At 43.4% G+C, this 23,074-nt stretch overlaps 1 protein-coding gene across 2 annotated transcripts in view; it reads left to right on the top strand.

Annotated features, from left to right (window-relative positions):
- The window catches only part of WDR83 (WD repeat domain 83), a 346,786-nt gene that overhangs the window by 262,911 nt on the left and 60,801 nt on the right, over nt 1-23,074 (top strand). For both annotated transcript variants that reach the window (XM_044084728.1, XM_044084727.1), the window contains exon 8: nt 9,956-10,070. In XM_044084728.1, the coding sequence (XP_043940663.1) occupies nt 9,956-10,070 (115 nt within the window). The remainder of the gene's footprint in view (nt 1-9,955; nt 10,071-23,074) is intronic.

The following is a 23,074-nucleotide window of genomic DNA, read 5'->3' as shown; positions in this document are numbered from 1 at the left end:
AACTCTCTCAGTCGTCCTTGTGCAACTTGTTGGATAGCAAACTGGCTCACAAACAGAACCCAGGAAGTAAAGGTAGGAATGTCTCCCTTCTCCTAAAGACCTGTCACTGGCAGTGTACCCCAAGGTTCTGTCCTTGGTCATGTGTCTGTGGCATTTACTTCTTGGAGGTCAAAGCTAAGGCTAAGGGTTAGTGGCTTACCAAGTTAAACTCCCCATAAGGCACCATAATCCTCCAAGAGGGCATAGCTCAAACAAATTGCTAGTGTCAAAATCATGAACCAAATTTAAAAGCCAAGAAATGAATGTGTAATTGTTTCCTTCAGCAAGCATGACTCCCCTTGTAATGATCACATTGATAACACACCCCTGAAAATTAATCTTTTAGTCAGGAATCTGGGATCCTGTGTTGACAACATAATGTCCTTTGATCACCACTTATCCACTATTGTAAGGAAGCCCTTTTTCATTGTGCAATTTATATCTAAATGTATAATGTCCAGGTCCTGGGATGTAATCATTCCATTTTACTTGGCACTTATTAGGCCAGTCACTGAGTGTAATGTCCCTTTGGGTGTGTACTTGTAATAACTAGAATGACTACAGTGCTTTTGTATGTATACATATACTTGTATGTTTAGATATATATATATATATATATAGAGAGAGAGAGAGAGAGTGTGTGTGTGACCCATAATCGAAAACTCACAAACTCTCAATATTAAACTGTATGTGATAAAACACAACTTGTCGATCACCATCTGACTGAAAAAATAACAAAACCTTTAGCAAGTTTTTTTGCAGTAGCCCCCTTGGACCTTCCACACCCCATGCTAGCTATATATACCAACTTCAAGATCACAGTACAGTCGGAAAAGGGCATATTTCCCAATCCCCACTGTACTGCAATCTGAAAAAAAGCATGTACACACAGTCAGTTGTTTTGATCAGCTGTACCATTTTTTTTTCTTTTCAAAAACTGGTACTTTAGACCAGATATAGGAACGTATGTATGTATGGGTGCTATGTGATTTATCACTGCACACTTTTCATAGCTTACTGAATTGCTGGTGTTTTTTGTCAGTGATACAGTCAGAAGATTTATGTTATGGTTGAAGTTCATTAGATCGGTCATTACATAATTCAAGGGCATTTCCCCTTTCTTTGAGTTTGTGTGACACTGAAGTTGTTCTATTTAATTCCTGGGAGTGTGGACAACAATGAGTTTCCCCAATGCAAAACTTGTTTTTTTGTTTGCTTTACTTTTGGCAGTCACAACTGTAACCTATTGGTTTATATTTGTGATGACCATTAATGGCCAATAAGATCATCAAAAAAGTAATCGCTGATGAGTTTATTCAGTGGTTTGTGTTTTTATCAGACTCACTGGTGATTATACATTATAAACTCATAGGTGTGTGTGTGTGTGCGCATGTGTGTGGTGTCGGTAATGAATGATTTCCATTGAGACTGAATGTTAAAAACATACTTCTTCAGCAATAACATTCATTGACAGTGAAAATAATTTCAAAACAAGTGATTACAAATGTAAGCAAACAAGTTACACCTGCATTTACAAAAAAATAACACAACATATTTTTACATGGGGCAAACCCACAACCCCGACAGCACACCCCCAGAACTTAAAATCACAATATAGTTGCACAACCAGAAAAAAAGAAAGACTCCAGAATTATGTTATGATCGATTTACTGAAGTTCAGCCTGAACATAATTCAATAAACTGAACCAGTGATCATCAACCAGAACATATTTCAATAAACTGCACTGGTGATTATCAAACAGAATATAATTCAATAAACTGCATCGTTGATCATCAAACAGAACATAATTCAATAAACTGCACTGGTGATGATCAACCAGAACATAACTCAATAAACTGCACCGGTGATGACCAACCAGAACATATTTCAGTAAACCGCCCCGGTGATGATCAACCAGGACATAATGCAATAAACTGCACCTGTGATGATCATCCAGAACATAGTTCAATAAACTGTACCAGTGATCTAATCACAATTTTAGCATGTGATAAATATGTGCAGTGATACAAAATATGCAACATACAACTGTGATATGTGTCTCAATTAAGTTTTTTTTTCAGTTGTAGCATGCTCTGATTCAAAATCCATGGTTTGTTACAGCCAATGTAGATGGTCAAATTTAGCATTTAAACCCTTGACTGTAGAACTACAGTCGTGGGTGCTTTTCTGTACCCAAGAGTCCTATTAAAATTTCCAGAAAATTTTTGTCATGAACTTTCAAAAGAAAAATGGCATGTCCTTTTATATACAGTGGGTATAAAAAGTGTACACACCCCTGTTAAAATTCCATGTTTTTGTGATTTAAAAAAATGAGACCACAATAAATAATTTCAAAACTTTTTCCACCTTTAATGTGACCTATAAAGTACAGTTGTGTACACCTACCATAAATGTAGATGTTAGAGTGTATTCACTGTTGCAGTCATTACATTTGGGTAATCTGCTGGCAGGTTGCCCTCAGTCGGCCTGAATAACAAAGTCTTGGGCCCTGTGTCGGTTGCTGTCTCTTCTTCTATGACGTCAGGGGTATAAAACATGCAGCCAACGCCATTTTAATCAGTTTTTCTTGCCCCAGATGGCAGGTGCCCCCCAAATGGGGAGCAAAAAAAAAAAAATATATATATATATATATATATATGCATGTAGTTTGAAACACAAAAAATATACTTCCAACCAAAAGCAAATACACCAAAAAGGCTTTTGAGCATAGTAAAGGAAAGAAGAGGTATAATAAGAGAGAAATAGGGGCCTGGCGGGTGGGTAACCAGGACTGCAACAGTGAATACATTTAAACATCTACATTTATGGTAAGTGTACACAACTGTATTATGTTCTTCATGTTTCACTGTTGCAGTCATTACATTTGGGTAGAATCCCAAAGCTATGGATGGGAGGATGGAATTAAACAGCATTAGGAGCAGCTGTAAGGCCCTGCAGAACAGCAGTGGCAAAGCCTGCTCTGGATTTAGAAAAGAGAGGTAAATGGTAATGTTTGGTGAACGTATGAACTGAGCTCCAAGTAGCAGCTTCTTGAATGTCTCCGGTATGAACCCCTCTGAGAAAAGCTGCAGAAGTAGATGCAGCCCTGATGGAATGGGATCCGATCCCCTTGGGGACAGGTTTACCATGGTGCATGTAGCAGAAACTAATACAATGGCTTATCCATTTTGAAATAGTCTGCTTTGAAATAGCCTTTCCCTCTGCCCCTGCAGCAGATGCCACCAGTAGTTGTTCAGACTTTCTTAGAGATTTTGTCCTGTTTAAGTAGAATCTTAGTTATCTGTGTACATCCACTAAATGCAGAATCTGCTCCTCCTTGTTCTGCAGATTTGGGGAAAAAAGTTGGCAGATGAATGGTCTGACTCAGAGCCACACTGGATACCACCTTAGGCATAAAGGATGGACTGGTCCTGAGGGCCACCCTGTCTGGATAAAAGATAATGAAAGGCTCCACTGCCATGAGAGCCTGTAGTTCTGAAAACCCTCTAGCTGAAGTGACTGCTAAAAGAAAGGCGGTCTTCCAAGAGAGAAATTTTATGTCTGCAGTAGCAGCTGGTTCAAAAGGAGGTAGGGTGAGTTTTTCCAGCACAAAATTGAGGTCCCATGCAGGAGTTGGTGCTCTCCTAGGAGGTCTCAAATTTTTGGCCCCTCTGAGGTACTGCTTTAGCAGGGGATTAGAAAAGAGAGGAGGCTCTGTGTTGTAATGAGCCAAAATGGCAGAGGCATGGATTTTTAGAGAAGAAAAAGATAGGCCGTTGTGAAGCATCTCAGTTAAATATTGCAGAATCTGAGGAATATTGGGCATTGCTGTGTTTATTCCTTGTGCTTGGTTCCAGGCACAGAATCTTTTCCATTTATCAGCATAAGATTTTCTAGTACTAGGCCTTCTAGCCTCCAAAATGACATCCATCACAGGTTTACTGAGAGATGTGACTGGTGAAATTAGTTGATTAGCCATGCTGCAAGATTCAGAGTTTGGAGCTGAGTGTGCAGAATTTGATAGTTCTGCTGAGACAGTAGGTAAGGTGTTTGAGGCAGGTACCACGGAGGAAGGTGTGACATATTGCATAGAAGCGGGTACCAGTGTTGGTGAGGCCAGTCTGGAGCAATCAGAATCATTTTCAGTTTTTCCTGTCTGGCTTTTAGTAAAACCTTGGAGAGCAGAGGCAGAGGGGGGAAAGGCATAGACTGATAGGTTTTTCCAGCTGAAGGATAGAGCATCCACTTTCCAGGCTTTTTTGTGATGAATTCTTGTGCAGAATTTGTCCAACTGATAGTTTTGGGGAGAGGCAAAAAGATCCATGTCTGGGCTCCTCCATCTTCGTGTCAACATGCTGAAGATTTGTGGATCCAGTTTCCATTTGTGTGGGTCCATACGATTTCTGCTTAGTTCGTCTGCCAGAGTATTTTGCTTTCCTGGCAGGAATTGAGCTTGTAGATGTATTTGGTAAGTCAAGGCTGTGTTCCACAATGCCATGACTAGTCTGCAAAGGGGGTAGGAGTGGGTACCCCTGCTTGTTTATGTATCACATGACTGTGGTGTTGTTCGTCTTTATCAGTAGTTTTCCTGGATGAAGAAAGTCCTTGAAGGCTGTCAGAGCATTCTGTACAGCTAGCATTTCTTTCTGGTTGATATGTAGGTGCATTTGATTTGGGCTCCATTCGCCCTGAATGCATCTCCCTGCCAGATGGGCCCCCCAAGCATAATCTGATGCATCTGTAGTCAGGGTTTGGGTGGCAGGTGGTGGAATGAATGACAGTCCCTTGTTTTGGTGACAGGCCTCTGCCCACCATAGGAACTCCTGTTGCAGGCAAGGAATGATAGGAATCATTGTTTCCAGGCTGTGACAATGCTGACTCCATAAGTTTTTAGGTACCATTGAAGTTTCCTCATATGCAGTCTTGCATATGGAATTAGTAGAATGCAGGAAGCCATGAACCCCAAGGCCTGCAGAATTTGTCTTGCAGATAGCTGGGTTTTTGTGGCCACTTGTTTGAAGTATGTCATCAATTGAATTTGTTTGTCTGGCGTGAGGTAAGCCATCAGTTGTATTCAGGCTTGCACACAGGAATGTAATTATTTGAGAGGGTACCAGTTGTGATTTCTTTTCTTTTATGGTGTACCCTAGGCATGTTAAAAGCCTTTTCACAAACGCCAGATGTAGAAGTGTGTCCTTGTTTTCTGCCTGAATTAGACAATCGTCCAGATAAGGATAAATTTGAATGTTTCTTTGTCTGCAAAATGCAATTACTGGTGCCAGGCACTTTGTGAACACCCTGGGCACAGTAGATAAGCCAAAGGGCAGTGCAGAGAACTGGTAATGCGAATAGCCTGCTTTGAGGTGGAGGTATCGTCTGCAAGATTCCCTGATTGGGATATGCAGGTAAGCCTCTTTTAAGTCTAGAGTTACCAACCAGGCATCCTTGCCCAGCATCTTGAATTTTGGAATATCCAGGAAAGTATTTAGAATGGATAAGTCCAGAATTGGATGCCATGATTTGTCTTTTCTGGGTACCAGGAAAAGTCTTGAGTAAGAACCTTGTCCTTTTTCCTTTTCTGGTACTGGTTGAATAGCCCCCATATCCATGAGGGACAGAACTTGTTTCTGGGCCTCTGCCCACAGATTTGGAGGCAGATCTGGCCATTCGTTTGGAATTGGCCACGTGTGGAAATGAAATCTGTATCCCTGGGATACTATATTTAAGACCCACTTGTCCTGGGTAATTAGATGCCAATTTTGTGCATGAAGTGCTATTTTTCCCCCCCAAAGGGGCTGCCAAAAGATAAGTGCTTGGAAATGACAGAGGAAAGTCATTGAGATTGTTTACCGTGGGGGGGGGGGGGCGCCTTGCTACTTCCAGATTTGGAAGTGGAGGCACCCCATTGTTTTGTTCCTTAAGTTCCTTGTGACTGAAATATGGAGCCTTTGGAGTGTCTGGGTTTGACCTGAGTGGCTCTGTTGGGTACTGGAAAGGTACTGGAAAGGACCAATTCTTAGTAGGCCAGTGCCTACTGAACCTGGGTGGCTGTACTTGTAAGAAATCTTTTACAGTTTGCATAGATTTAGCTTTGTCTTCCATCTTTTTCAAGACGACTTCTGCCTTATTACCAAATAGACTGTCCTGTTGTAAAGGAGCATCCAACAATTTTGCTTTAACATGATCAGGCAGATTTTGCTCCTTGAGCCAAGCATGCCTTCTTATCACAGATCCAGTTACGGCGGCCTTGCAAGAGGCCTCCAAGGAATCAAAACCACATTGCAAAGTGTGCTTTCCAACTTGTTCAGCTGAATGCAATAAATCCTGCAACTCTTTATTTTCCACAGTCAAAATCAACATAATTTTCTGTTTCAGTAAGCCCATGACATGCTGCTGATATTTAAGCATATGAAATTGACAGTTTAAAGCCCTGATAGCCAGGGTTGCAGACGTGTAAACCTTCTTACCCCATCTATCCAGTGCCCTGGAGTCTCTATCAGAAGGGGTAGGATTTTTAGCAGTAGAAGCCTTAACACCCTTGGGACCCTGAGAAATTGTTTCAGGATCAGTAGTAGGGTGTTTAAAAAGAAACTTGTGGGAGTCGGGAACCCTGTAATATCTGCCTGGCTTACTAGGAGCCGGAGGCAGGGAATCAGGAGCCATGCTGGATTCTGAGAAAACATCATCAACAATGTCTAAAACAGGAGGTATAGCCAAAGGCCAATGCTGAGGAAGAAGGAAATCCCTAAGCCTCTTTTTGGATTCTGAAAAATCCTGACTCTCCCAATGAAAATGTTCCCTTAAGGTATGCAAAGTTTCTCCAAAAGAAAAATCCTCAGGAGGAGAAGCAGAAGGGATGGATTCTTCTGCATCAGAGCCCTCATAAGGGGGAATAGAAAATTCCTGATCAGAAGAGGAATCAGAAGAAATGGAAACCTGATCTGAAGATTCATAATCAGTGCCTCTTAGCAGGAGGGGGTTGGGAACCTCTGATCAAGGTAATTAAATCCTCAGCCATTTTGATCATTTGATTTTTAGGTATAGGAGTCTGAACACATGGCCCATGCGTTGGCTTTTTAGACATAGAAGTTGGTTTTGGCCTTGTTTTTGATGATGGCGTTGGTTTAATATACAAATCTTTAGGCCTGAAAACACCCTCAGAATCCAGTGCCTGCTCAGCAGCTCCGGACCCATCTAAGGGAGAGACATCCGTGGGTTCAGTACTTGAAGTGTCTTGCGGCATACCGGACTCCAGATGGGTCTTGGTAGAGGCCTGCAAATCAAAGGTAGCGGGCATCACGGGCTGTGAAAGTGCCTCACTGAGTACCGGTGAACTGGCGACTGACTTAGGAGAAGCTTCATCGTCGGTTTTGGACCTCGCCGGTCTGTCTCTGTCTTTTTCTTTTTTCGTTTTTTGTGAATTCCGGTAGTCGGATTGCTAACCGATGACATTTCTGGATATTTAAATCTTGAGCCAAAATATTTAGAAGCAAAAATATACCGACACTTAATAGTGCGTTGGTTAAATTTAGCACAAAACCGACAGCAAGGCACGTTATGGCCTAGGCAAGGAATACAGTACAAATGAAAATTCTTAAGAGGTATTTGCTTCCCACAAGTAATACAATTATTAACTTTTACGGACATCGGTAAGGAGCAAGAAAAAGTTTCCCCAACGGGGTACTTAGCTTTAGGTTGAAGACTTCGATTCTGAAACTCGAAAACGAAAATTTCAGGAGTTGGCCGACCAGCACTTGCGAACTGCTTCTGCTTCGGGCATTGCGCGGCAAGAAAGACTGGTTAAAATGGCGTCAGCTGCATGTTTTATACCCCTGACGACCTGACTTCATGGAAGAAGAGACAGCAACCGACGCAGGACCCAAGACTTTGTTATTCAGTCCGACTGAGGGCAACCTGCCAGCAGATTACCCAAATGTAATGACTGCAACAGTGAAACATGAAGAACATCCTGTACAATTCAATTGAAAAACAAATCTGTTAGGGGGAAAAATATTAAAAATAAAAAATGTACAATAAGCTGGTTGCATAAGTGTGCACATCCTTAAACTTATACTTTGCTGAAGCACCTTTTGATTTAATTACAGCATTCAGTCTTCTTGGGTACACACCTGTCTTCAATTAAAGAGACTCTGATTAACCCCAAATAAAGTTCAGCTGTCCTAGTAGGATTTTCCTGACATTTGCTCAGTTGCCTGCTACAGCAAAAGCCATGGTTTGCAGAGAGCTTACAAAGCATCAAAGGGATCTCATTGTTGAAAGGTATCAGTCAGGAGAAGGGTACAAAAAACTTTCTGCACATTGGATATACTATGGAACACAGTGAAGACAGTCATCAAAAAGTGGAGAAAATATGGGACAACAGTGATGTTGCAAAGAACTGGACAGCCCCCCAAAATTGATGAAAAGACCAGACGAAAACTCATCAGAGAGGCTGCCAAGAGACCTACAGCAACACTGAAGGAGCTGCAGGAATTCCTGGAAAGTAGTGGTTGCGTACTACATGTGACAACAATCTCCTGTATTCTCCATATGTCTGGACTATGGGGTAGGGTTGTAAGATGGAAGCCTTTTCTTACACAGAAAAACATCCAAGCCCGGCTAAAAATTGCAAAACAATACATCAACTCTCCCAAAAGCATGTGGGAAAATATGTTATGGTCTGATGAGACCAAGGTTGAACTTTATGGCCACAATTCCAAAAGGTACATTTGGTGCAAAAACACTTTGCATCACCAAAAGAACACCGTCCTCAAGGTGAAGCATAATGGTGGCAGCATGCTATGGGGCTGTTTTTCTACAGCTGAAACTGGGGCTTTAGTCAAGGTGGAGGGAACTATGAACCGTTCCAAATACCAGTCACTTTTGGCCCAAAACCTTCAGGTGTCTGCTAGAAAGCTGACAGTGAAGAGGAATTTCACCTTTCAACATGACAATGACTCCATGCATACATCCAAAACAACAAAAGAATGGCTTCACCAGAAGATTAATGTTTTGGAATGGCTCAGCTAGAGCTCAGACCTAAATTCAATAGAAAATCTGTGGAGTGACCTGAAGAGGGCTGTGCACAAGAGATGCCCTCACAATCTGACAGATTTAGAACACTTTTGCAAGGAAGAGCGGGTAAATATTGCCAAGTCAAGATGTGCCATGCTAATAGAATCCTACCCAAGAAGACTGAATGCTGTAATTAAATCAAAAGGTGCTTCAACAAAGTATTAGTTTAAGGGTGTGCACACTTATGCAACTAGCTTATTGTACATTTTTTATTTTTTATAGTTGTTACCCTAACAGATTTGTTTTTCAATTGAATTGTACAGATTATAGGTCACATTAAAGATGGGAAAAGTTTTGAAATTATTTATTGTGGTCTCATTGTTTTATATCACAAAAACCTGGCATTTTATCAGGGGTGTGTACACTTTGAGATCAGCTAGCCATGGAGACTGTATGCAGAATAAGAAAAAGGACGATGCAGGCATCAAGTTAGTATGTATCTGATGCTAACATTGATGTTTGCAGTCATCAGTCAGTATTACAAAAAATGTTTGTAGCTGATGCCCACATTAATGTGTGCTTTTATCAGTCAATCTCATTATGCCAAATGCATTGACAATTATCAAACCAGATTTGTGACATTATTAACAAAGTTCCTTATCAGTTACAGATATCTGCAACAGTTGCATTATGGGTTCATATGTTTGTATTAGGTTGTCAACTACCAGGGTCTTTATAAGCCTAGATGTGCAACCCACCCCAGTTTTGTTCTTGAGTATAGCGGATGTCTGTATGGTGGTGAGGGTATGTTAGTAAGGAGGTAGATGAGTGTTATGTTAATTTTGGATTAGGTGACTTACTGTTGATTATATTTACTTCTTTTTATTTTCTCTCCCAAAGGTATTCTGGTCATAAGCATAATCACTACAAGCTGGACTGTACTCTCAATGAAAAGGACACACATGTTGTGAGCTGCTCTGAGGATGGCAACGTCTACTTCTGGGACTTGGTTGAGGTACTTTTTACCCTCAGGGAAAAAAAAAAACTTTATTAAAAAATGAATGAAATTTCATAGGTAGAAGTCATGGGTGACTTGGCCAGCATAAATCCTTCAAGGTTTACTTGGGAAAATAAATAGTGAGGTATATGATGCAGGTTGTATCAAGTAAAATTTAGAATCCGTGGTCTTTTTAATGATACCTTCCTTTAAGGCACTGGTTTGAATTGTAGGGGCGTCTTGCAGGAAGGCACAGACAGATGTACTTGTAGGAACACTTAGAGTTTACAGTAAGCACTAAAACTTTCAGAGTTTATTATGGGATGGGGATTTAATTTGGGAATGTAAAAGCCTTATAAAATCCACTTCTTAAACAATTGCCTTGAACTTATGTGGTATATGGCACAAATACAAAACTGATATGAACTGAAATAAAATTGTGTATTTCCAGAGTAGACCTGCAGCAAGACAGTCGATGAGAAAAATTCTTCAGCCATGTTGGGGAGGACTGAAGTGCAGAGGTGCCATCCACTGCTTATCTCTAGTCTCCTCAGAAGCAGAAATATCATTCTCTTGGTCAGAGACAGACCTAAACCTAACTTTTTCTGAATGAAGTTAGTAGAGACTTTAAGGCATGCTACCAGCCCTGCCTTATGGGAGCAGGCGGCTTTGATGGCAAAACGTGATTCAGCTGCTGTTGGAGGGATGTGGAAACATAGCACAAGTTCTCTTGCCATCTCAACAATATGACAATGAAAAAAACACATGCTCAAAGTGATCTTGGCCGCAATTTAAAATAAGTAAGGAAGGAAGTATTTATTTTCGTACTTTCATTCTTTATTTTAACCAGAACTTCCTCAGAATGAATAAATCTACTTCCTCACAGTTTACATTCTGTCTAAATCAAGTGACAATTCCTAATTAAACAGTTTACATTTCTTTCCTTGCTTACTTTAAATTGTGGCTAAAATTGCTTTGAACATAATCTAATGTCCTCACTTTGGGGCCAAAGATATCAGTGCCTTGCTGTCAGTTTCCAGTTCTAGACATAAACAATACCAGCAGCAGTTTCCAGTCCTCCCTACAACAACTTAATTTCATAATGAGAGTCAGTGATATTAGAACATGCTGCTAAACATGCCTCAACAAAAAAGGCAGCTACAGCAGCATCTGCGAACCCCTTTCCTACTGAAATGGAAACTTTGCTATGTTATCAGGTATTAAATCCAGCTGCGTAACCAACTGTTCCTGATGGAGGAAAACAGAGAATGTAGTCAGTCAGCCTCCATCATAGACATGTGCAACTATGCAGAGAAAGGGCCTTACAATATACCACCAGCAGCAGGTGCCAGGGAGCTTTCTCTGCACAAGGGCATTGAATAGGCCTAATTCAGAAAGCTACAGTCCTAATGAATGAAGTTTTTTTTTCTTCTGTAACCTTCATTTGTGTACTGCTACTTTGCATTCCTGAATGAGCTTTTGTGGCATACTACTAGTTTACATCCTTTTCTGGCATACTACTAGTCTACATCCTTTTCTGGCATACTACTAGTCAACATCCTAGCTGACAGGTTCAGCGCAAACTTCTCCCCCCCTCCCCACCAAAAGGGCTAATATCTATCCCAGCAGAGTGCTGCCCCCCTGACATCTCGAGCTGCCCTCTCCAAAGCAGGAAACACAGCATCAATGGGACCAGATGGTGTCCCGGGCTGCGTCCTACATGAACTCCAAGAAGAGCTAAACCCAAACCTAAAACTACTGTTCAATCTCAGCCTTACTGCAGGATATGTACCCAAAGAGTGGCGTACAGCAACAGTGGTCCCTCTCTACAAAGGTGGTGCCTCAACGGATCCTGGAAACTATCGCCCCATAAGTCTCACTAGCTTGGTCTGTAAAGCTATGGAAAGGATCATCATGGACCTTATAAATAAAGATATTGGAGACCTACAGACACTGGATCCTACCCAGTTCGGCTTTGTTAAGGGCAGATCCTGCCTCTTAAACCTGGTCGATTTCTTTGAAACAGTCACCAAGGCCATTGACAAGGGGAAGGTGGTCCACACAGCCTACCTGGACCTCAGAAAAACCTTCGATACAATACCCCACTCGGGCATTATAGATAAGCTCACCAGCTTAAATATAAACCCCTATGTCACTAGATGGGTTGCAAACTGGCTCAAGGACAGAACCCACATGGTTAGAGTAGCTGGAGCCATGTCAGACTCCAAACCAGTTACAAGTGGCGTCCCACAAGGCTCAGTCTTGGGGCCTCTCTTGTTCGGTATATATTTCTCGAAGGTACAGGCCAACATGGAAGGACTGTGGCTGACCAAGTTCGCAGATGACTGCAAACTGGGCGCCATAATAGACTCTCCAGCCGACACAAGCCTCCTCCAAAAGGGCCTCATAGAAACAGACAACTGGTGCCAGAGCCATGGCCTCAAGCTAAACGCCAAAAAGTGTATAGTCATCCCCTTTGGCAAAAACGAAGTGCCCACAAATTACCACATAGGTGGTAATCCATTAAGTACAAAAGAAGTAATTAGGGGCCTGGAAACCCAAGTTGATAGCAATCTCTCATTTGACAACCATGTGGCCAAAGTGGTTAGAAAAACATTTTATATAGCCCACCTAATCATGAAGGGATTCACATCTAGATCAGGGGAGGTCATCGTGCCTCTTTACTCATCCCTCATCAGACCCATAATTGAGTACAATGCCCCTTTTGGGATGTACCTTACCAGACACCTGCAGCAACTGGAAAGACCCCAAAAGTACCTCACCAAGAGGATCAAGGGGCTCAAACAGATGCCGTATGCTGCCCGGTTAAAGAAACTCCAGCTCTACTCAGTGGCATACCGCCTGCTCAGAGGCGATCTGTGCCTGACGTATAAAGCCATGTCCAACCCGGAATTAATGGACATGCTGCACCTCAGAAAGTCCAAATCCTATCAAGCTACAGGCTCGAGGGACTTAAACCTCAGCACTGAAATAAATAGGACATGCTGGAGGGACAGATTCATAACCCAGAGGCTCCCTTCACTCTGGAATAAAATCCCAGTCCAGGTTAGGCAGAGTCCCTCATTGACTCTTTTCAAGAGGAATCTTGATGAGTGGATGGGAGATTGTAGGTTTACCCCGGGTATCACTTCTGTGTCACTGTTAGACAGAGGCACAGTATACTAACCTCGAAAAAGGGCATAGCAAAATTAATTTAAAATGGGTGGCGAAAGCCATACACACTCTGGCTAGGCTTATAAATGCCCTAGGGCAGATAGCCTAGTATGAACCTATGAACTAATTGAAACTGGAAAGCTACTGAGTACTAGTGACATTTGGATGGCAAGTCTGGCCAGCTCATAGTAGAGTAGGTGCTGAGCAAAGGCTGCAAAGACTTTCTTCCATGGCTGAAAGTAACCAGGAGAGGAAATGGAATTGTTTGCAGCCTTGTAAAATGTACTCACTAGAGCTGAATGTGACTGACAGAAGAGGCGGCACAACAAGTAGCTCACTCACCTTTGATGATGGAAGATCAAAAAGCTGTGGGTTCTATTTCCACTTCAGGTGACTGCATTACTGACACTGTAATGCAGCATAAGTGGGTGCTGTACTCCTGAGTGTCTCCTTCTTCAGATGAGACATTAAACCAAGATCCCATATGCTTGAGGTGGTGGTAGCTCAGGTAGATGTAAAAGATTCCACAGCACCTATTGAAATGAGTAGGGGTCTTTTATTTATATGCAAAAATAACTCTTAGTTACAAAATGTTTACATATTTACAAATATTTTATGTATACAAACATATAAATATACAAATATGTTTACACATATTCATAATTTCCTTAGTCATGCTAAATTTTAATATTTATTAGACCCCACGCCTTTTTCCATAACCACCATCTGATTTACTTAATATTGTTGATAAAATCCATTTATCATTAAACATAATTTCATTTATTCTTTCATTCCATGTAACCCATATAACATAAAATAATTTATCTATTTGTCTGACATGGTCTTTACTTCTATTCGTATAATATCCATATTTAATCATAACCATGTTTATTTTATTCATTTCTTTTATATCTTCAAAAAAATCTTCTTTACATAGTTTCCGCATAACTTGTTACTCTTGTACATTTCCAACTACATGTTCCATAGTTTCTTCTTTTTGACAATGTAAAAATATTCTATCACTTTTCTTTTTATATGGCATATCTCATTTCACTGGCAATTTTTCTATTACTAGTCCCACAAAAAAGTCTTGACATTCTACTTTCTGATTACACCATCAGTTCTTATTTTTATAGCTTTATTTTTTAGTAATGTATCATTACATTCTTATACAATACTTTTATATCCTATCAGTTTTTACTTTCCACAAAAAATGCTTTTCTTGGTGACATTTCTTCATTTAAACAAACACAAAACAGATCAAAAGCAAAAGGCTGGTTCAAGTAAGAACAAGCCAATGAGATAAGTGAATAAAGAACCAGCCAGGCGGCATCAATGTAAGAACGCTTTAAAAAATATATATAAATATAAAAACAATGAAGAGGAGTGCTTTCGCACATATTCTGGACGCTTCTTTAGATCTAATAAAGCATCAGTAAAATACATTTAAGTAACAAAAAATTATTGCCTCAAACCCATGACTGTATAGCAGGTCTTAAAGGGACGTTAATATTGGTTACAGATTCATAAACCTAAAAAATCTGCCGGACAGAACTTATATAGTTACTCACCCACCATTCTATGGAACAAGCTTCCTATGACTCTGAGAAGCATACCTCAAGTATGTAAATTCAAGAGATCTCTCAAAGAATACCTGAATCACTCCTGGAAATGCCGCTGTAGCCACCCTACCTGAATGTAGTTCCTAGTTTATCTGTTCTCTTCTTTTTATTCGTCTGTCCTTCCTTAACATATTTCTCCTTCTGTTGATTTCAGTTAGCATCCAGTCAATATACTGTATTTTACTGTCTTCTATTCTATAGGTCTCTTCTACCATTATGCATATTTGTTTTATATAATTTTCCTTTAGTCTCTATTGTTCTTTTCTATCATTGTTATATTTTGCCAACCTTATTGTGTTATACTTTTATTGAAACATGTATCTTTTTATATTTGTACTGTGGAGCTTTTCTCCCCGGGCCTCCGCTGAAAAGAGCTTTGTCCCAGTTGGACTTTCCTGGGCAACAAATGTCAAATAAATAATATTTAAAGCCATCCCTATCATCTCTAGACACTCACTTTTGCAAATTGTTACTTATTTTATCTGAATTTTGTTTTTTGCAGTTATTATAATGTCACCTGTGTTTGATAGCAGAACTGGAATTCTTAACCCTTCAGTTGTTACATACCCTACCGCCTTCATTTTGTAATTTATTTCACATACTATCACATTCATAACTAATGCAAATAGTATACATCTCATTGGACATCCCTGTCTTGCATCCCTCTTCATATGTACTTCTTGGCTTAACCGGCCATTTACAAGTTCATAGGGTCATACTAGGCTATCTGCCCAAGGGCATTTATAAGCCTAGCCCATAGTTATGTGGCTTTCACCACCCCTTTAGTTTGAATAAAAACTATGCCTATCATTTTTCTGTGCCTCTGTCAAGCAGTGACACTGAAGTAATCCCTGGGGTATATCTGCGATCTCCCATCCATTGGTCAAGATTCCTCTTGAACAAGGCCAGCGAGGTGCTCTGCCTCACATGTACCGGGATTTTGTTCCACAGCATAGGGAGTCTCTGGGTGATGAATCTGTCCCTCCAGCACGTTCTATTTATAACCGTGTCAAGGTTTAAGTCTCCCGCCCTTGTGGTTCTGAGGGATCTAGATTTTTGAGGTGAAGCATATTCATCAAATCTGGGTTTGACATGGCCTTATATGTCAGGCACAGGTCACCTCTGAGCAAGCGGTATGAGACTGAATAGAGCTGGAGTTCTTTCAGTCGGGCAGCATAAGACATATTTTTGAGACCCTTTATCCTTTTGGTGAGGAACTTTTGGGGCCTTTCAAGCTGCATCAGGTGTCTGGTCAGATACATTCGAGCGGGCATTGTACTCAATCATAGGTCTAATGAGTGATGAGTACAGGGGGGACGATGACCTCCCTTGATCTAGATGTGAATCCCTTCATGATCAGGTGGGCGATATAGAAGGTTTTCCTAACTACTTTAGCAACATGAGTGTCAAACGAAGGCTACTGTCAACTTGGGTCCCCAGATCCCTGATGACTTTTCTGTGCTCAGTGGATTGCCATCTATATGGTAGCTAGGGTAACCTTGTTTTCCCGAAGGGTATGACTATGCATTTTTTGGCGTTTAACTTCAGGCCATGGCTCTGGCACCAGTTATCCGTTTCTGTGAGGCCCTTCTGGAGGATATCTGTGTCAGATATGTTTTCGACTATGGCCCAGTTTGCAGTCATCTGCAAACTTTGTCAGCCATAACCCTCCTGTGTTTGCTTGTACTTCAGAAAAGTAGATGCCGAACAAGAGTGGACCCAGGACTGAGCCCTGTGGGACACCACTTGTGACAGGCTTTGAGTCTGACATGGCTCCAGCAACTCTGACCCTGTGGGTTCTGTCGCTAGCCAGTTTGCAACCCATCTTGTGATGTATGGGTTTACATTCAAGCTGATGAGTTTTTCGATGATACCTGAGTGGGGTATTGTGTCAAGGCCTTTGCCAGGTCGAGGTAGGCTGTATGGACTGCCTTTCCCTCATCAATGGCCTTGGTGACTGTCTCGAAAAAGTCAACCAAGTTTAAGAGGCAGGATCTGCCTTTGACAAAGCCAAACTGGGTTGGATCCAAAGTCTGCAAGTTCCCTATGTCTTTATTTATGAGTTCCATTATGATCCTCTCCATGGCTTTGCAGATAAGGCTTGTCAAGCTAATGGGGCGGTAATTTCCAGGGTCTGTGGAGGCACCGCCCTTATGAAGTGGGACCACAGTCGCCGTGCGCCACTCCTTGGGGTACGTATCCTGAGGTGAGGCTAAGATTAAACAGCTGTCCTAACTGTGGGTTTAATTCCTCATTGAGTTCATGAAGCACACAGCCGGGGACACCATCCGTCCCATGGATGCTGTGTTTTTGCCTTAGTGAGGGCAGTTCTCACCTGGGCGTTGGAGATGTTTGGGGGCTACAATCCTCTGGAATAGATATCTCTCCTTTGGGGCGAGAAGTTTGCACTGAACCTGTCAGCCAGTATGTTAGCAATGTGTGTAGGTTCAGTAATTTTCACATCATTTTGAACTAATTCTGAGCATATCTGGGAGTTTCCTCCTAGGTTTCTAACATAGCTAAAGAAGGCCTTATGATTGTCTTTAGAGTCCTTGGCGATTTTTCTCTCAAAATTTGCCTTGGATGATTTTATGAGAGCTCTTAGTTTTTTACTTATAATGATCAAAGGCGTCTTACCTTTCAAGGATTTTGCTCTATCTTGTAGTAGCTTCCTCCTTTTGTTGTAGAGCTTGTTTATGGCTGGGGTCCACCAGACTGGACGCTTGCCTTTGGTACAGAGAGTCTTAGTTTTGTTTGGGATTGCCTGATCCATGCAGTCCTGTAGGTGCTGGTAGAAGGCATTTGTAAGTGATTCAGCGGTTTGAGTAATGTTTACCACTGGCTCAGGGGCCTTAAAGGAGACCACACTAGTTTTTAGAAGTGTGAAATCGGCTTTTGAGAAGTTTTTCACTGTGGTCTTTTTTGTTTCAGATGGGGGCGGGATGAGGACCTCCAGCGAGATTAGTTTATGATCTGATCTCACCAGTGAGGGGTATACTTCCGGTGTTGAACATTTTGATCCCATGTTCGTGATGATGAGATCAAGTATGATGTTAAGTTGTCAATCTCGCCTTCATTCTTGCTTGATGGGTTCGGAGCCGATCCCTCGGCTCCGACTCGGCACTTGCTAAGCTCGAGAGTCACTTTTACCAGCTCGAGGCAGCCCCATATCCCATGATGCAAGGCGGTAAGTACCCAGATCTCGTTTGCCGCTTCGCTTAGGAGGTCTTCTTTTTACCAGCTCCTGGTAAGTTATTCACTTTTGTGAGATTTAAGCCCCCTTTTGTAAAAAAACCTTTTATTGATAGTTTTAAAGTTATTTTGTACTTTTTCTGACAGGAAATCCCTATCTCCTTTAATTTTGTTAGTCAAACTTTTCCCTGTCCCATCCCCCCCCCTGTTAGGGTGTGTGTGTTAGTTTGATAGAATACCTTTTGGTATTTATTTAAGTTAATTTTGACTGGTGTGTGTGTGTGTGTTTTTCAGCACCATGTCAAAGGAGAGGGTCTCAGGTTTTAAGAAGTGTGACTCGTGCTGTCAGAAGATGTCTCTGACAGACGGTCACACTTCTTGCCTGTATTGTCTGGGCCCTCTTCACCTGCAGGACTCCTGTGCTATTTGTCATTCCTTCAGCCAGAGAGTCCTGCAGGAGAGACGTAATAAGCTGATACTTAGGGGCCTTCTTAAGCCGGAGGGCTCTCCGGCTAAGTCGGCTCCACCAAAATCAACAAAATCTTCCAAGGCCCAGGCTTCTGTATCTAAGCCTGCGGCCTCGGCCCGACTCGTGCTGAGTCGAGATCGGCTCCGGCTGGAGCCGATTCTGGCAAAGCTTCGGCACCGATGGCTATCGGTGCCGAATCTGTATTGACCGCTCGATGTCGGCTCCGATCGGCTCCGACACCCATGTGGCACAGGCATCGGTGTCGGCTCCGATCGGCTCCGACACCGTTACTTTGGTGGCTGTGTCGGCTCCGGCTGGGGCCGATACATCGAGGTTCCTGTCGGCTCCGAGGTCGGCTCCGACAGGATCTATGGTATCGGCTCCGATGGCTCATTCCAGGAAGAGGTCGAGCTCTCCTTCCTTGGAGCCGATACTTTCGGCTCCGGCTTCACCTCTTCTATCGGAACGGAGCCATCGGAGCCGATCTTCAAGGTCGTCCAGGTTGTCAGATCATGACCTAGAGAGAGTGGTCAGTAGATTACTTAAGTCACAGGTACTGGCCCAAATGTTACACAGTCCGTCTCAACAGACGATTGTTGGTCCACACCCGTTACAGTTCCTCCTTCAACTCTACCCCAGAGCTTGGAGTTGGAGTCTTCGGGAATGGTTACTGCTACGGCTGGAGGACGGATACCCCTTCTGTTCCTTCAGCCTCTACTCTTATCTCCTCTTGAGACCTTCCTTAGAGGGATTCGTGGTCGGGCTTCCATGGTCTCCTCCGAGGGGTGAGTGGCATCGGACCCTTGTCCGAACCGCTTTTCCCCTTGGAGCCTCGGCCTTGGTGAGCTCGGCTCCGACATCTGCCTCGGAGACTTCCCTTCGGTGGTCCCTGGAGTTCCTAGCTCTTGGAGCGGGTTCTCTCGGACCTGCCTGGGAGGGAGCATTCGAGGTGATGAAGAGTGTACTGGCCACTGGTATCAGTCAGCAGTCTGTTCCGTAGCTCCTCCCTCTATAGTACCTGTTGACATCTCTGCCACTTCTCTTGCTACAGGACCCAGAGATCCTCCGCCTCAGGTTTCCCCATTGGGAATTTCCCCTCTTCCGAGGATTCTCCTGATGTTTCGGGAGATCCTCCTAGGAAGAGGACTTGTAAGAGGAAGCATGTAGACTCCCCGAGTCTGTCACTTGGATACTGACTTTGATGAGTCAGAGGGATCCCTAGATCCCCTCTGAGGATGTCTCCTTCTCAGACATCCTAAAACTTCTGAAACAGAGGGAAACTGGCCCACCAACAATTCCTCTGAGGATGAGTCAGTATACCTAGAGGCGTTTGGATCTCGGCCCTCCACCTCCTGGGTGTCTCCGCCTTCGACCCCCTTATGCAGGTTATTGCACGAAGGCGTGGGCAGCTCCTGACTCTGTAGAGCCAGTCCCTAGGAGGCCTTCAAAATTCATCACTGCCCCAGTGACAAACAATTCCTTACTAAGGGTGTCCCGCTGATGCCATGGTGGTGGCTGCGGCCACCAAAAGGAACTTGCAGATCCTTCCGTGCCCGTCCATCCTCCTAATAAGGACTCCAGGACCATGGATAGGTACGGTAAGTGGATGTTTTCCTCAGCGACCTTTGCTATGCGTTCGCTGAATTACCTATGTCACTTCACCAGACTCCAGAGATATCCTGAAGGAGCTGGGAGAAGTAGTTCAGGATCCTACAGCTGCAGGGGCTCAAGAAAAAATTGCTTCGCAGCTAGGAACCCTCAATTCCATTGCAAACTCCTCCATGCGGCTAATATCTTATGCTGCGGATGGAGCGAGTAGAGCCGCAGGTACAGGTGTGGCTCTTAGACGCCAAGCCTGGATGCGGCTATGTGATTTTGCGGAACCCTTTAAGGCGTCCTTCACAAATTCTCCCTTTGATGGGTCAGCTTTGTTTGGCCCTCAGGTGAAGGAAACCTTGACCAGGTGCGAGCAGGACGGCAAGACTCTTTCTGCTGTTGGAGCCCGTCTTTCCACGCCTTCTAGACCTTATCCCAAAGGACAGAAGGGTGGGAAGATGTGGTTCCGTAAATCCCAAGGAGTCACGCCGGATTCACGTGGTCAGTTTACCCCTAGAGGCAGAGGGGTAACAACAACAGACGCTCTAGAGGCAGAAGGCAGAGGGGTCCAAGAACCAGGGAAACAGGGAGCCTCTCTCTGACAAGCCCTTTCAGCATCCCTGAGGTGTTGCCCGGCTGTCCCTCCTTGGAGGCAGTCGGGAAGATTATCACTGTACCCAGAAGCCTGGCTTTCCCTCACTCAAGACAGATGGGTACAGTCGATCATATCCAAGGGTTACATAATTCCTTTCGAGGAAAGTCCCTTCCCTCAAGTTCCCTTCCAGACGTACCACCGGTCTAAGGGAGGTTGCAGAGTTAGAAGTCTCAAAACTACTGCAAAAAGAGCCATTCAGCCAGTTACAATAGACCATTCAGAGCCGGAATCTACTCAAGGTTCTTTTGGTCCCCAAAAGACGGGAGACTGGAGACCAATATTGGATCTCACCAGACTCAACAACTCTGTCACGAAGACAAGGTTCCGAATGGTCACTCTTCAGTCAATTCTGCCCTTCTTACAGAAGGACAACTGGATGTGCTCAATAGATCTTCAGGATGCGTACTATCACATCAAAATTCACAGACGCTCCAGGAGATTTCTCCGCTTTCGGCTGGGGTCCAGTCATTTCCAGTTCAGAGCCCTGCCCTTTGGTCTCACTACAGCACCCAGAGTGTTCACCAAATGCATGGCAGTGGTCACGGCTCACCTGAGACGTCAAGGATTCCAGGTGTTTCCGTATCTCGACGACTGGCTCCTGTCAGCCACCACCAGGCATCAGCTTATACAAGCCAGGGATTACACAATAGACCTTTGTTCTCATTTGGGCATCTCAATCAACTTGAAAAGTCATCCTTATCGCCCTGCCAGTCTATTACCTTCATAGGCGCAAACTTAAACACTGTTCGGATGTCAGCTACCCTTACAGAACAAAGAGTTTCAGACATTCAGACTCATGTCAGGATCATTCTGGCCAGCAAGAAAGTACAGGCCAGAATGGTTCTAAAGGTATTAGGTCTCATGGCTGCGGCCATTACTCTTCTTCCCTGGCTCGATTCTACATGCGCCTTCTTCAGTGGATGCTGTTCACACAATGGTCATACCAGCAACTTCCAATGCGTCACCAGATTCTGGTGACACAGACATGCAAAGAGCATCTTGCTTGGTGGATCACATCGCCTCAGGTTCACCAAGGCAGGTACTTTGTACCCCATCCCGATAGCCACTGTCACCACGGATGCCTCCCTGATCGGGTGGGGGTCATTATCAGGGCAGGATGGTTCATGGGCGTGGCAGCCGTTCGAGTACCATCTGCACATAAATGTCCTGGAGATGAGAGCAGTGCTTTTAACGTTGCAAGCCCTCAACGACTTTCTTCCCGTAGGGACAATTGCAGTCCACACAGACAACATGTCTGTAGTTTGGTATATCAACAAACAGGGCGGAACCAAGTCCTACCCCTTGTGTCGAGAAGCTCAGACTATGGCAATGGGCGATCTCCTCTCATCGGTTTCTGGTAGCAACGCATATCCCTGGGAAAACCAACATTATAGCGGACAGATTGAGCAGAGCTATCCTCATGCCTCACGAGTGGTCTCTCAAGCAATCTATAGCGGAAGAGATTTTTCTGGAATGGGGTCGTCCATGTTGCGATCTTTTGCTACTCCCCAAAACAGCAAATGTCCAGACTTCTTCAGCCTCTTCCCTCTATCAGGCCATCCCCAGAGACGCTCTGACCCAGGATTGGCCCCAGGGACTTCTTTATGCCTTCCCTCCATTTCCTCTGATCCCTCAGGTGATCCAGAAAGCTACCGTTTTGAGAGCCAAATTGATTCTCATTGCCCCTTACTGGCCTCGACAAGTTTGGTTCCCGTTCCTCCATCATCACCTTTTGGTGCAGCCGTGGCATCTGGACCCAGTGCCAGATCTTCTGATTCACCAATCGGGTCAGCTGCACCGGTCAATCCCTTCTCTCAACCTCACAGCATGGTTGCTCCACTTCCTTCCTTAGCCAGGCTTCCTTTGATCTCTAACCCAGTTAGAGACATCATAGTAACCGCTAAAATCCTCTACCAGGAGGATTTATACAAACAAATGGAAACGTTTCTCTTATTGGGCTAAGGCCCAAAATATTGATCCTTTTACTGCCCCTGTTCAGGCAGTCCTGGACTTCTTAGCAGAGATTTTTCATGCAGGCTCCTCTTCTTCCACAGTCAGAGTTCAATTGGCTGCTATTTCCAATTTTCATGTCGGGATAGCAGATCATAATATTATGTCCCATAGGCTCTGCAGGGCCTTCTTGAAAGGAATTTTCCTACTAAAGCCTCCAATCAGGAATCCTCCTCCTCAGTGGGATCTAAATTTAGTGCTGACATCCTTGATTCTTCCCCCCTTCGAGCCAGCTGTTTCTTGTTCCCTGAAATATCTTTCTTGGAAAACTTTATTCCTAGTGGCTATTACATCTGCCAGGAGG

This window comes from Protopterus annectens, chromosome 9.part0 (genome assembly GCF_019279795.1).
Source record: "Protopterus annectens isolate FY-2018-M chromosome 9.part0, PAN1.0, whole genome shotgun sequence".
Taxonomy (NCBI): Eukaryota; Metazoa; Chordata; order Ceratodontiformes; family Protopteridae; genus Protopterus; species Protopterus annectens.
Note: the sequence above shows the minus strand (reverse complement) of the source record. Positions and strands in the feature narration are given on the sequence as shown.